The sequence below is a fragment of the Camelina sativa genome, chromosome 2, assembly GCF_030686135.1.
Source record: "Camelina sativa cultivar CO46 ecotype springtype chromosome 2, ASM3068613v1".
NCBI classification, from domain to species: domain Eukaryota; kingdom Viridiplantae; phylum Streptophyta; class Magnoliopsida; order Brassicales; family Brassicaceae; genus Camelina; species Camelina sativa.
In genome coordinates this window covers 25,428,774-25,441,614 of record NC_141881.1, presented here as the reverse complement: position 1 = coordinate 25,441,614, position 12,841 = coordinate 25,428,774, and the positions used below count along the sequence as shown (strand labels likewise).

The following is a 12,841-nucleotide window of genomic DNA, read 5'->3' as shown; positions in this document are numbered from 1 at the left end:
TAAATTCACTGAAGACTCTCTGGATAAAACTATGTGAAATTTTAGAAGTTTTATAACATTAGAAATGAACTCAGTTCATGCCTGGAATTTTTTAAGTTGGATAACGTGTTTTGTTTTGACTTGAGTACTGAAAGATAAAAAGCAACAAGCAAAACAAAGACACAAAAGGAAAGTGCTGGTCCTTCTCTCTTCTTATTGACCAACCTAAAGTTGCACAAAACATCCCATGCAATGGAGAGAAATACAAACCCAAATCAGCTAAGTACGACAACCCAAAAGAACAAACTCCATAGATGTTACTGATTCCGTAATCCACCTGTTTTATTTACCATTTAAGAGAGATTTAAGCTTAAGTAACTCCAAAAACAAAACTAGGTGTTATAGATCGTTTACCTTCTCAAAAGACTTGAGTGGCTTGGTGGTCAATCTTCCAAAGATTTTCTTTGGTTAAATACTCTCACTTGACTATTTTGAATTTGGACCGACTATGTATATTTTTCTCTTTAATTAGGAGTTTCCATATAGTTCCACCTAAACACTTTGACAGTTGATTTTGCTCTATTTTCATCCAAAAAAAAAAAAAAAGTCTCTTTTTTTTTCAGTGAACACTGAGATATTCGGAAAGTATATATTTAAAAATAGTTTGAATTAAAAATGATTTTAATCTAACAAAAATTATTATTAATTAGTTGTAAAGCTTTTGTTATTTTATTTTGAAAAATAATATATATATATATATATATAAACGTAACAAGTAAATCATTTTGATAGGAAAAAACAAAAATTTAAGAGTTTGGGAATCAAATGATGAGGCCGGTTAGAACTTAGATGTAACATCACTAATTTTAAATGTAATTGATTATTAAAATTATACATGTATTAGCCAAATTTAAAAACACTGAAAATGTTAAATCATATGACTTTTGTAATAAATTAAAAAAAAAAAATCTGTAAATTATATGTAAAAAGCAAAAGAAATTTCCTGCCACAGTAGTAATTAATTTTTAAATAGTTTGAATTGATCCAGAAAAATAAGAAAATAAGATTTTTTTTTTTTTCTTATTGGACGCTTTGTTAGTACTTAGTAGGAACTAGGAAGTTAAGGGAGTGAAGAAAAAAGAAAGAGGGCAAAATTAGAAATTAGGGTTCTTCAGTGACGACGACAAGGGCCAACAGGTAATTCCATTTCTTACTTCATTAAATTTCCTTAGATCTCTCTGATTGACTGATTGTGAATTGTTTAGATTTGGATTCCTCTGTTTTCTGTAAAACTCTGTTTCTTATGGTTTCCAGTAAAAACTTTAGAAAGCATCCAACTTTGAACTTCATATGCCATTGTCTCTATAAAAAACGAAAGTTAAGGGACCTGGTCTCTGAGTTAAGGTTGTTTCTTTATGTATTGACAGCTAAATCATTGGATTAACTGCTTGGACTTGGAGAGTCCTATGGACCGTATCAGTTTGTTGCCCAATGATTTCCTCTTGCAGATACTTTCATTGCTTCCTACAAAAGATGTCTTGAACACTAGTGTTCTGTCAAAGCGATGGAGGAATCTTTGGAAGTTGGTGCCTAGACTCCAGTACATCTACTATGATGAGGATGCTGAACCGTGGAAGTTTTTTCTATTTGTGGACAGGTCTTTGCTATTAAACACGGCTCCAGTCTTAGAGAGTTTGCATTTCAAGTTTGTTCGGAAATGCAGGGACGTAGATATTGGGTTTTGGGTTAGGATAGCAGTGGAACGAGGTTTGCGTGAGCTTGATTTTGATTATAGTCATATGATTGATGAGCCTATCAGAAGATTGCCTCAGAGCTTGTTCACATGTGGAACACTTGTGGTGTTGAAGTTAAAACATGTATCTCTTGTGCATGTTCGATTTTTTGTATGTTTTCAGCTGCTCAAAACGCTGCATCTAAAATGTGTGATTTTCCTAGACGATGAATCTCCTAAGAAGCTTTTATCAAGCTGTCCTGTTCTTGAAGTCTTGGTCTTGGATCGAGCTGGCGATGACAATGTGATTAGTTTCTCTGTTAAGGTGCCTTCACTACAGAGATTTGTCTATGAGTCAGGATATGAATCTGAGGAGTTGGTGCTGAATACGCCTTCTTTAAAGTACCTAAAGACTAGAGATTTTGGTGATAATTGTATGATTGAGTATATGCCTGAGATCGTGGAAGCACATGTCCATGTTAACTGTTGCAACATTGAAGATATCCTCATATCTCTTAAATCAGTCAAGCGCCTCTCATTATGTTCAATATCAGAGGTAGTATATGTATGCACTTGACAACATTAGTGAGTTCCTTTGTGATCAAATCGAACTTATGGTCTTTATTGAAGTTTTTGTTTAACTTGTAATCGCAGCCTCAGTTTCCTACTGGTAGTATCTTTCATCAGCTTGTGCATTTGGAGCTCTGCACTAGTGAAACATATTGGGAGGTACTTATGTCTATGCTCCAACATTCCCCGAAACTCCGTTCTCTCAAGCTTAACAAGGTAAATAAAAAACTATGAAACGCTTTTCAGGTTTGGTTCTTTTTTTTTTTGTTTGGCTAATAAATCTATAATGGTGTTTCATAATGCACACAGATCCATGACAATCTTTCTGGAGGTCATATTTTTCACTGGGAGGAACCGAGCACTGTTCCTGAAACGTTGATGTTCGTTCTTGAGACTTTAGAGTGGAGAAACTACAGAGCATGGAAGAAGGAAAGAGATCTCGCAACGTATATCTTGAAACATTCAAAGCGTTTAAAGATTGCGATTTTCTCCTCGGAGACGACCAACTTGAGAGTAAAATATCATCTCATCACGGAATTGGCGCGTTTGTCGAGGGGTTCAGCAGAATGTGAGCTAGTGTTTGGTTAGATTTGATGAAGAGAATTGTTGAACAATAGGATAAAAAACTTATGTTTGTTCAAAGATAACTTAGTCAGTTTTAACTCTAAGGCGACCTAATAGGCCTAAGCCCATTGATATATAACTATACCATTCAAGTTACATGGCCAACTTTGACATTCAAGTGCAACCCTAAAAAGAAATGATAGGAGGATGAATCTCGATTATGTGATTTTCCTAGACGATGAATCTCCTAAGAAGTCTTGGAGTTGACTCGAGCGGACAACAACCTTGACAATGTGACGTGTTTCTCTGTTACGGTGCCTTCTTTACAAAGATTTATTTATTATGGAGTTGGTTCTGAGTCAATGATTCTGATGATTACGCCTTCTTTGACGTACTTCAAGATTTTAGAGAATGGTTCCAAGTGTATGATTGAGTATATATATGCCTGAGATTGTGGAAGCACACGTCATGATTATTAGATGTTCCAACACTGATGAGATCCTCAAATCTCTTGCATCAGTCAAACGCCTCTCGCTATGTTTCCCCTCAAAGGTAAGATATCCTTGCCACTACTGTAAATGTTGTCTACATAGATTTCTGTTGTGATAGACTGTTTTTGAACTGCAGCCTAAGTTTCCTACTGGTAGTATCCTCCACCAGCTTGAACACTTGGAGTTTTGCACTTTTGGAACAGAGTGGGATCTACTTATGTCTATGCTCCAACATTCCCCGAAACTTCGATCTCTCAAACTTGACGTGGTAAAATATATCTAAGCGTATACTATTTAAACAAGAAACAACAAAAAAGCATTAAAAACTGAAAGAACAGAATACTGAAAACCTCACCTTAGATGAGCATGGGGCACCTCAATACCAAATTGGCTATTAGAATAAACTGAACAAAAAAATATTAGATCATTTTTAATAAGTAGCATGGGGCACACGCCCGCCCAATCTTCATGTAGATCCACCACTATTATGAAACCAAGGAGTAGTTAGGAACTTTGTGCATTATTAAGGATTTTGTTTTTCCTAGATAAGAATTTTCTTTTTATATCTGCCAAAAAAAAAAATATACTAATGTTCCTAGTACTGTATATTGTTTATGTAATTCAAAAACATAAAACACATAAAATATGTAATACAATAAAAAAAAACTAGAATTATATAATTATTTAGCTATATCTAGGTCAATTTATAAATTTATGATTATAATATATTATTAGGACCATATATTTACATAAGAATTTTTAAAAATATTATTGTTTATCTTATTGAATTGCGATATTTTAGACATGCTTTACATTCCTTCATATGAGTCTTACTCAAACTATAAAATTAATATTTAAATATAAACAAAAGAGTTGTACTTAACTCCCTCTATCTCACATTCTCACTATCAATTTTGAGGGACAAAATGGGAAATCTCTTAAAACAAAGACGAGCCCTAGGTAACCCAAGCTCCCCTATAAATAAGAAAAACGCATTTATCAAGAAGGAGATCCGCAGTCAAGCAGCTCAGAAATTTAGCTATCTCGGCATTACCAAGAAGGAGATCCGCAGTCAACCAGCTCAGAAATTTAGCTACTTAGGTATTACCAAGAAGGAGATCCACAGTCAACCATTTCGGAAACTTAACTACCTCGGCTTTTCAGTTCCGATCTCAAATCAGCATTATTATGAGAGGTATTTTGTAACTGCGGTTGCAATTAATACAAAAATCTCTATTTTCCATTAGAAGTTTAATTTTTGTGTTGGATATCTAGCATCAAATGATGGTTACCAAATAAATGATGGCATAGTGTTCCAAGGTTAGCCATTTCTTACTCTCTTTTCATATGATGATTTTTTTTGGGGGGTATTTTTAATCTCTGTTTATTGAGTTTTGTTTGGATTTGATTACTTAATGGGTTCTGTTTGGATTTGATTACAGTACTTTGTTTTCTTTAAACTGTTGTTACTTATGATAATACATACTTGGAGAAGAAGAAAAAATAGATCCTGATCTTCTCATTTTTTGTTTAGGGTTGTCAGAAATTAAAAGAGTAAAAAGCTAGGAAAGTCCTATGGACAAGATCAGTTTGTTGCCCGATGAGTGTCTGTTGCAGATACTTTCATTGCTTACCACAAGAGATGTCTTGAAGACAAGTTTATTGTCGAAGCGATGGCAGGATCTTTGGAAGTTGGTGCCTAAACTCCAGTACATCAATTATGATGAGGATGCTGAACTGTGGAAGTTTTTTCTATTTGTGGAAAGGTCTTTGCTATTAAACACGGCTCCAGTCTTAGAGAGTTTGCATTTCAAGTTTGTTCGGAAATGCAGGGACGTAGATATTGGGTTTTGGGTTAGGATTGCAGTGAAACGAGGTTTGCGTGAGCTGGATTTTGATTATAGTCTTATGATTGATGAGCCTATCAGAAGATTGCCTCAGAGCTTGTTCACATGTGGAACACTTGTGGTGTTGAAGTTAAAACATGTGTCTCTTGTGGATGTTCGATTCCCGGTATGTTTTCAGCTGCTCAAAACGCTGCATCTGGAATATGTGATTTTCCTAGACGATGAATCTCCTCGGAAGCTTTTATCAAGCTGTCCTGTTCTTGAAGTCTTGGTCTTGGATCGAAAGGACGACGGCGTTGATAATGTGGGGAGTTTCTCTGTTATGGTGCCTTCGTTACAAAGATTTGTCTATTATGGAAGATCTGGTTCTGAGCTTGAGTTGAGTTCGACTGCTTTGAAGTACTTAAAGCTGTTAGATCGAGGTTACCAGTGTAAGATTAAGTATTTGCCTGAGATTGTGGAAGCACATGTCGAGGTTACATGTTCCAAAACTGATGATATCCTCAGATCTATAGCATCAGTCAAACGCCTCTATTTATGTTTACCCATAGAGGTAAGAATGTAGTAGAATCCTGTTGTCATTAGATTAAACTTGTTGTCTTTACACGCTCATTTGTTTTGTGTACTCTGCAGCCTGAGTTTCCTACTGGTAGTATCTTCCACCGGCTTGAACACTTGGAGTTTTGCAATTGTGAAAGTTTGTGGGATATACTTATGTCTATGCTCCAACAATCCCCGAAACTTCGATCTCTCAAGCTTAACGAGGTAAATATAACCTTTTCAGACTATGAAAAACTTTGTGGGATATATTGACTAAAATGTTCCTTTATGGTCTAATAATATATATGCACTCAGATCCATGGCTACTATACTGTTTCTCGAGATCCTATGCTTCATTGGGATGAACCAAGCACTGTTCCTGAAACGCTGACGTCTGTTCTTGAAACTTTTGAGTGGAGAAACTACAGGGGATGGAAGACAGAGAGAGAACTCGCAACTTTTATCTTGAAACATTCAAAACGTCTAAAGATTGCAACTTTTTCGCTAGCAGATTGCACATACACGGGACCGGAGTTCCGCACCACAGTTGCGATGAAATACCGTATGTTCAAGGAATTGACGCGTTTGCCAAGAGGTTCAACAGAGTGTGAGCTTGTCTTTTGTTAAGTTAAGCTTTTGTCTTTGTTCAAGTTAAGCTTTTGTCTTTGTTCAAGTTTAGACAAACAAACACCGTAATTGGATGATGTGGATTTGTGAAAAGATAACTCTACATTTTATTGAAGAGTTATTCGTGTTAAAAAAAAACCAGTGAATAAACTCCAAAATGAAGATGTAAGGTTTTCTGAAAAAAAATATATATATAAGATAATTATTTCTACAATATTGTTTTGTTCGTGGGATATATTATTTGAAGTGTGACACCTACATAAAAATACCGATTAGGGTTCTTCGGTGACGACAACTCGACAAGGTCCGTCCTTCCTTTGGTATTGTCTAGAAAGGTCCAGGTTATCTATTTCTTACTTCGTTTAATTTTCTGAATGTGAGAAATAGCATCGCATAATTTTTTAGGGTTGATTCCAATCTCTCTGTAAGATTTGTTTGATTTGATTTCCTTGTACCACTACTACTTTTTTTGGTTTTCGGAAAAACAAAACCATGTGTTCATATGTTCCTGTTTCTATACAGATTGAAGAAAAGAAAGCTAAAACCTGGTTTCGTGGTTTTGTCTCTGATTTTAGGGTTTCGTGGCTTGAAGAACACTCGATATGGACCGTATCAGTTTGTTTCCAGATGATTTCCTGTTGCATATACTTTCATTGCTTCCTACAAAAGATGTCTTCAAGACTAGTCTTTTGTCAAAACGATGGCGGAATCTTTGGAAATTGGTGCCTAAACTCAAGTATATCAATACATATATAGCAATGCTGAACATTGGAAATTTTTGCAGTTTGTTGACAGGTCTTTGCTAGTAAACAAGGCTCAAGTCTTAGAGAGTTTGCATTTCAAGTTAGATCGACAGTGCAGGGACGCTGATATCGGGTTTTGGATTAGAATCGCAGTGGAACGAGGTTTGAATGAGCTAAACTTCGATTATTGTCACACGATTGATACCCCTAGCAGATTGCCTCAGAGCTTGTTTACATGTGGAACACTCGTGGCCCTAAAACTTAAAAACGTATCGCTCGTCGATGTTCAGTTCCCAGTATGTTTCCAGCTGCTCAAAACGTTGCACTTGGTATGGGTGATCTTCCGAGACGATGAATCTTCTCAGAAGCTTTTATCAAGATGCCCTGTTCTTGAAGTCTTGGTCTTGGATCGAGCCATTAAAGACAACGTAGCTATCTTCTCTGTTATGCTCCCTACGTTGCAAAGATTCGTCTATGATTCATTCGGATTAAAAGATCCTGCGTTGTTGATGAAGACGCCTTCTTTGAAGTACTTAAAGCTTGTAGATTTTAGTTACGAGTGTATGGTTGAGAATATGCCTGAAATCGTGGAAGCACATGTCGAGGTTACATGTATCAACATTAATGATATCCTCAGATCTCTCGTACCACTCAAACTCCTCTTGTTATGTTTACCCTCTGAGGTATGTTACACTTGACAGCAATTATAATTGAATCTAAAAACTTCTTAGTCTTTTTACGTTTATGTTATCTTGTATTTTGCAGTCTCCATTTCCTACTGGTACAATTTTTCATCAGCTTGTACACTTGGAGTTTTGCACTTGTGTAACGGAGTGGGATCTACTTATGAGTATGCTCCATCATTCACCTAAACTACGATCTCTCAAGCTTAACGAGGTAAAACATTCAATCCCTAGAAACCCGTCTCTAAGTTTTTGAGGGCCACCAGCAAATAAAACTTTTTAAAAAAAAATGGTTAGCACTTGGGATTTGAACCGGAGATCTCTAACTCTCCAGGGAAGGTTATTACCACTGGACTACAGAAACATTTTGAAAAATAGGGCCGAAAAAAGCTTATAAAATAGGCGGCCGCAAGCATATGCTTCATTGGCCTGGCCTTTGGGCCGGCTCTTAGAAAATATGAAACGCTAGCTTTTGTGGCTTTTCTCTAATGGTCTAATAAATGCACTCAGACGCATGGACATTTTTGTGGAGTTCCTACATTTCATTGGGATGAGCCAAGCACTGTTCCTGAAACGTTAATGTTTGTTCTTGGGACTTTGGAGTGGAGAAACTACAGAGGAAGGAGTAGAGAGAGAGAACTAGCAACGTTTATCTTGAAAAATTCAAGGCGTTTAAAGATTGCTACTTTTTCCCCACATGTCAGTAGACCCGCCACACTGAAAGTGAAATATGATATGATCAGGGAATTGGCGCGTACGTCGAGGGGTTCAACAAAATGTGAGCTTGTATTTGATTAAATGCTGGTGTGGGCTCTCTCCTAAAGTCACTAGGAGTTTGGAGATTGGATTTAGAGAGAGATTGACCAATTCTGTTATTTCTTATTACTTTGTTATTGACTCTAGCTTGTAGACATGAGAGTAGCTACAACCTTTGGTATTGGCTGATAAGCCTATCTCTGTACCTCTATTTTTAGTTACTAGAATTTTATGGAGTTGAGTCAAGAGAATAATCAAGAAAAACAATAGCCATATTGATGTTGTTATATGAATATTAAATTTTTTATTGAGGACCTATATAGTTCACTAGGAAGTAGGAACACACACACATCGTAAGAATTTTGTGAAATGAGATAGTTTCAGTTACAAGTACATGTTTCGAAATCGATGTTGCAAACACCTTTCTTCGGACGACAAAATTGTTTGCAATCACCGTCTGACAAACATAGTGGTCCGACGCTTTTCAGTGACTTATTCATAGCTGTTGGCGGTGTCTGTGTCGGTGGTGGTGGGGTGCAAGCACACGGGCTTGATGACTCGCAAAAGCATTGGTGAAGCAGATTCTCACGAGCCGCCGTGACAACTAGCCCTGTGCCACCACATTCTTATATGAGCATAGACAACAAGTAGTACTATGATGGAAAGACAATATTCCAATTAATTGTTACGTTTGATCAAAACTTAGATAGTAGTAGGATGCACAAAACAATCAAGAAAAAAAACATCAAAAGAATAACTTGATCAGACAGATAAATTTATCATGCAAAGATAAACGGTAGTACTATGATGGAAATAAGCATATCAGATGCATGTAGACAAATAAAAACAGACCTTGTGATACTATGATGTAGATTGTTGCAGCAGTCATAGCTAAGTAGAAACTAATCTTTGTCATGTTTACTGTTTGTTGTTTCTTATTTTCTGGGGAGTATAATTAGAATGTGTTTTTTGGGTTTGTCTTTGACTCTTTGCTATATACTTTGTTGGTAGTTTGGTGAACTTATTTATAGGCCTTGGTGTTTATACTTTATCACAAAATATAAAGAAAAAGAAATGAATCCAAGGAGATATATTCAATCAAAATGTATAACTTAAACAGGGGACTCGAGGGTATGAATCTAGCATTTTAATTGATATCCTCTAATCATGAATTTCAATAGTCTAATAAAATCTACTGTTATGGAACTAATGATTAAAATCTACTTTAAATAATATTATTGTTATTGAAAACATTTTGAGGATTTGATCTTCAATAATTTGGAAAGATTTTAGTGGATATGAAAGAATTTATTTCCTTAGTTAAAAATACATAAAATCTACAAAATCATATCAACTTCGCTAAAATCATCACAATAATATAAAAACCCATTAAAACTCAAGTTTTATATAATATAAAATTCAATCTCATGATTTTTATGTAGGATTTAGAAGGATTTTACAATATATTATAACAACGTAATTTCTCTAAATTCACCCAAAATAATCAAAATCATGTAAAAACTTGTTTAAAAATAAATAGAAAGAAATAACAAGTATATAATAATCATCACATATAGGGATTATATTCTCCAACCTAGATATGGATTTTCATATTTTCTAGAAACTTTTTCTTCAAATCAAATCTAGATGGTTTTAATTTTGTGAAAGATGGCCATATGCACAAAGCCATATGGAAATGAGCCAATGATAATAACATAAAATTAGGGAAACCACGAATCGGGAAGTTGGTAGTAAAAATTAGAAAAGAGTACGTTAAAAAAAAAGTTTTTGTTGTGAAATAAATTTGGTTTGGGCAGAAGAACAGACTAGAATTGTGAGCAAACTAGTCGTGGAATGGATCAGAAACACTTACGTTATCACGCCAACGTGAAACACTTATTTATATATTTAACCTTACACATAAATAGTCCATTATTACGAAGCAATTAAATTACATCTATTCAATTCATCGAAGAACAAAATAAACTTCATAAGATATCATTTGCAGTTACATTGTCCAATTTCATAGATACAATAACTACCATTTCCACACATACTAACGCACACTTCATCCGACGAGCATGGCGGTCCGCTATTAATCACTGCGTTTGGCAACAAACAAACACATTTACCGCTTTTACTGCAAATACCACCGTGTGAACAAACGTTTGTGCAACCCATGCCTTGTACACATTCTCGATTCTCAAGCGCCACCGTAGCCAATAATGCTTCTCTCCCATTTGCCAAAAAAAAAAAAACAAATTAAAACCATAAAATGCATGACGTCCATTTTAAATTTGAACTGCGTTTAACTAACAGTGTGACATAGAAACCTAAGTGTTATACGATTCATGTGTTTGGGTTTATATGAGAATCAACAATGTCAACAACAACAAAAGATGACATAAAACAAAAAATTTGTATCCGCATTCTACAATGTCAACAAAGAATTTCTCGTCATATATATAAAGATCTATAAATCAAATTAAAATGGTGAGGTTTTTAAATCAATCTCACATACATGCAAGAGCATATGCAAAACACAATATTTGAAGGAAGAAGAAAGAGATCGAACCATGTGCAAGAAGATAAGTGAGAGCAAAGAGAGCAATATAAGAAGTAGCCTTCGACATTGGAAGTGTCTAATCGTCGAAGTTACAAATCTTATGGGGGGGATGTATTGAATCTAGCATTTTAAATAATATGTCTAATAATTACAAATCTTATTTTATTTAATAAAAATAAAATAAAAGTGTAATGAAATCTAGTGTTATTGAACTAATGATTTAAAATATATTTAATATAATATATTAAAAAACTACTTTAAATTCTACTGTTATTAAAAACATTTAGAGGATTTGATTTTTAATGATTTGGTAATATTTGAGAGAATTTATTTAGTTAAAAATACAAACATCTAAATTTCATGGTTTAATGTGGGATTTAAAAATGTTTAAAGACATATCATATCAATTTCTCCTAAAATCATCAAAATCATATAAAAACTCATGGTTTTATGTATGATTCAGTACATATATAAGTCAAATCGAATGAAATCCTAGATTCAATACACCTCCTAAATCTCATGATTTTATGTACGATTTGAGAGGATTTTACTATAAATTAGAACAACTTCTCTAAATTCACCAAAAAATCATGTAAAAACTCTTTTTCGAAAATAGAAAGCAAAAGAGAATTAATATAGAGCATTTATTACATATGGATTATATATTCTTCAAGTCAAAGCAGGGTGGTTTTAGTTTTGAAAGATGGCCATATATATGCACATAGACATATGGCAATGAGCCAATGACAATAACTTAAAATTAGGGAAACGACAAACCAGTAAGTTCATTGTTGAGACTAGTAAAAGAGTACGTAAAAAAAAAAAAGATTGGTTGTGAAAAATATTTGGTTTTGGGCAGAAGAATACACTAGTGTGTGATTCGTGAATATATGGATCGTCGTAAACACTTACATTATTAGGCCAAGTCAATCGTATTCCTTTTTTTTAATGGATTTATATATTTATTTACATATTATATTAGTCAAAGAAATAGATTTTGCAACAATATCGAAACCGTATCATACTATATCATCCCCTCACCTAAATAGTAAATTAATCGACGAGTTTTGCTATATGCTTTAAGCAAAATTCTCATAAAAAATGAGTAATTATTACTAATAAAGGAATAATTTAAGGCTTTTTCTTGTGTTCATTTCAATAAAATAAAATTCATCTAAAACATGCAACATTAACAACAAATATAAGAGAAAAAGCAAGACAACAAGTTAAAAAAAAAAAACAAACGAAAAAAAAAAAACCGATGAACAATAACAAAGCATTGATAAAAAAAACTATTAAATAAGTCTAGTGTTGATTGGATGATTCAAAGAAACAAAGCAGTGATGCTAGAGTTTTACCGTCAAAGAGGAAGTATGATTTATGAATTTAAGCTTGAGGCAAACTAGTCCATTACAAGTTAAATTACATCTATTCAATTCATCGAAGAACAATAGAAAAAGAAAAAAAAACGTCATAAGATATCATTGGCAGTAACATCCTCCAATTTCATAGTTACAATAACTACCATTTCCACCACACATACTAAAACACATTTCGTCCGACCAGCATGGCAGTCCGCTATATTAATCACTACGTTTGGCAACCAACAAAAACATTAACCGTTTTTGCTGCAAAGACCACCGTGTGAACAAATGTTTGTGCAACCCATGCCTTGTACACATTCTTGAGCGCTGCGGTAGCCAATAATGCTTCTCTTCCATTAGCCAAAAAAAAAAAATCTCT

General features: G+C 34.3%; 4 protein-coding genes and 2 pseudogenes across 9 annotated transcripts; 3 read left to right on the top strand and 3 right to left on the bottom strand.

Moving 5' to 3' along the window:
• The first annotated feature begins 1,068 nt into the window (after nucleotides 1-1,068).
• Nucleotides 1,069-3,001, top strand: LOC104733084 (FBD-associated F-box protein At5g56370-like). 2 transcript variants are annotated; one of them, XM_010452698.2, is made up of 4 exons: nucleotides 1,069-1,176; nucleotides 1,407-2,267; nucleotides 2,366-2,497; nucleotides 2,591-3,001. In XM_010452698.2, exons 2-4 carry the CDS (start codon nucleotides 1,446-1,448, stop codon nucleotides 2,867-2,869), a joined length of 1,233 nt encoding a protein of 410 aa, XP_010451000.1. In that variant the 5' UTR covers nucleotides 1,069-1,176; nucleotides 1,407-1,445; the 3' UTR covers nucleotides 2,870-3,001. The 2 variants fall into 2 exon arrangements, with proteins under 2 accessions (XP_010451000.1, XP_087345656.1); XM_087489530.1 differs by having other exon boundaries at nucleotides 1,102-1,176; nucleotides 1,637-2,267.
• Nucleotides 3,002-4,255: 1,254 nt separating this feature from the next.
• On the top strand, nucleotides 4,256-6,564 carry LOC104733094 (FBD-associated F-box protein At5g56370-like). Of its 4 annotated transcripts, XM_010452722.3 has the most exons (5): nucleotides 4,256-4,531; nucleotides 4,612-4,656; nucleotides 4,871-5,736; nucleotides 5,817-5,948; nucleotides 6,039-6,564. In XM_010452722.3, exons 3-5 carry the CDS (start codon nucleotides 4,912-4,914, stop codon nucleotides 6,348-6,350), a joined length of 1,269 nt encoding a protein of 422 aa, XP_010451024.1. In that variant the 5' UTR covers nucleotides 4,256-4,531; nucleotides 4,612-4,656; nucleotides 4,871-4,911; the 3' UTR covers nucleotides 6,351-6,564. The 4 variants fall into 4 exon arrangements, with proteins under 4 accessions (XP_010451024.1, XP_010451010.1, XP_010451017.1 ...); XM_010452708.3 differs by having other exon boundaries at nucleotides 4,342-4,656; XM_010452715.3 differs by lacking the exon at nucleotides 4,612-4,656 and having other exon boundaries at nucleotides 4,343-4,531.
• A 367-nt stretch (nucleotides 6,565-6,931) lies between these two features.
• LOC104755617 (FBD-associated F-box protein At5g56370-like) lies at nucleotides 6,932-8,778 on the top strand (annotated as a pseudogene). Its single transcript, XR_015582806.1, has 3 exons — nucleotides 6,932-7,776; nucleotides 7,859-7,990; nucleotides 8,287-8,778. The product of XR_015582806.1 is annotated as an FBD-associated F-box protein At5g56370-like (transcript).
• Nucleotides 8,779-8,813: 35 nt separating this feature from the next.
• On the bottom strand, nucleotides 8,814-9,537 carry LOC147949195 (putative defensin-like protein 283). The gene is made up of 2 exons (XM_087489524.1): nucleotides 9,385-9,537; nucleotides 8,814-9,142 (listed from the first exon to the last, which is right to left on the bottom strand). Exons 1-2 carry the CDS (start codon nucleotides 9,446-9,448, stop codon nucleotides 8,913-8,915), a joined length of 294 nt encoding a protein of 97 aa, XP_087345650.1. The 5' UTR covers nucleotides 9,449-9,537; the 3' UTR covers nucleotides 8,814-8,912.
• Nucleotides 9,538-10,401: 864 nt separating this feature from the next.
• LOC104733127 (putative defensin-like protein 282) lies at nucleotides 10,402-11,225 on the bottom strand. Its single transcript, XM_019236781.2, has 2 exons — nucleotides 11,108-11,225; nucleotides 10,402-10,760 (listed from the first exon to the last, which is right to left on the bottom strand). The coding sequence occupies exons 1-2, from the start codon at nucleotides 11,163-11,165 to the stop codon at nucleotides 10,531-10,533; spliced, it is 288 nt and encodes a 95-aa protein (XP_019092326.1). The 5' UTR covers nucleotides 11,166-11,225; the 3' UTR covers nucleotides 10,402-10,530.
• Nucleotides 11,226-12,450: 1,225 nt separating this feature from the next.
• On the bottom strand, nucleotides 12,451-12,818 carry LOC104733135 (putative defensin-like protein 282; annotated as a pseudogene).
• Nucleotides 12,819-12,841: the final 23 nt, after the last annotated feature.

Coding starts and splice junctions, on each gene's coding strand:
- LOC104733084 (XM_010452698.2), top strand. CDS start 1,446: ATGGACCGTATCAGTTTGTTGCCCAATGATTTCCTCTTGCAGATACTT. Junction 2,268..2,365: donor CATTATGTTCAATATCAGAG/GTAGTATATGTA, acceptor TTGTAATCGCAG/CCTCAGTTTCCTACTGGTAG. Junction 2,498..2,590: donor GTTCTCTCAAGCTTAACAAG/GTAAATAAAAAA, acceptor TAATGCACACAG/ATCCATGACAATCTTTCTGG.
- LOC104733127 (XM_019236781.2), bottom strand. CDS start 11,165: ATGTCGAAGGCTACTTCTTATATTGCTCTCTTTGCTCTCACTTATCTT. Junction 10,761..11,107: donor CACTTATCTTCTTGCACATG/GTTCGATCTCTT, acceptor ATGGGAGAGAAG/CATTATTGGCTACGGTGGCG.
- LOC104733094 (XM_010452722.3), top strand. CDS start 4,912: ATGGACAAGATCAGTTTGTTGCCCGATGAGTGTCTGTTGCAGATACTT. Junction 5,737..5,816: donor ATTTATGTTTACCCATAGAG/GTAAGAATGTAG, acceptor TGTACTCTGCAG/CCTGAGTTTCCTACTGGTAG. Junction 5,949..6,038: donor GATCTCTCAAGCTTAACGAG/GTAAATATAACC, acceptor ATATGCACTCAG/ATCCATGGCTACTATACTGT.
- LOC147949195 (XM_087489524.1), bottom strand. CDS start 9,448: ATGACAAAGATTAGTTTCTACTTAGCTATGACTGCTGCAACAATCTAC. Junction 9,143..9,384: donor CTACATCATAGTATCACAAG/GTCTGTTTTTAT, acceptor GTGGTGGCACAG/GGCTAGTTGTCACGGCGGCT.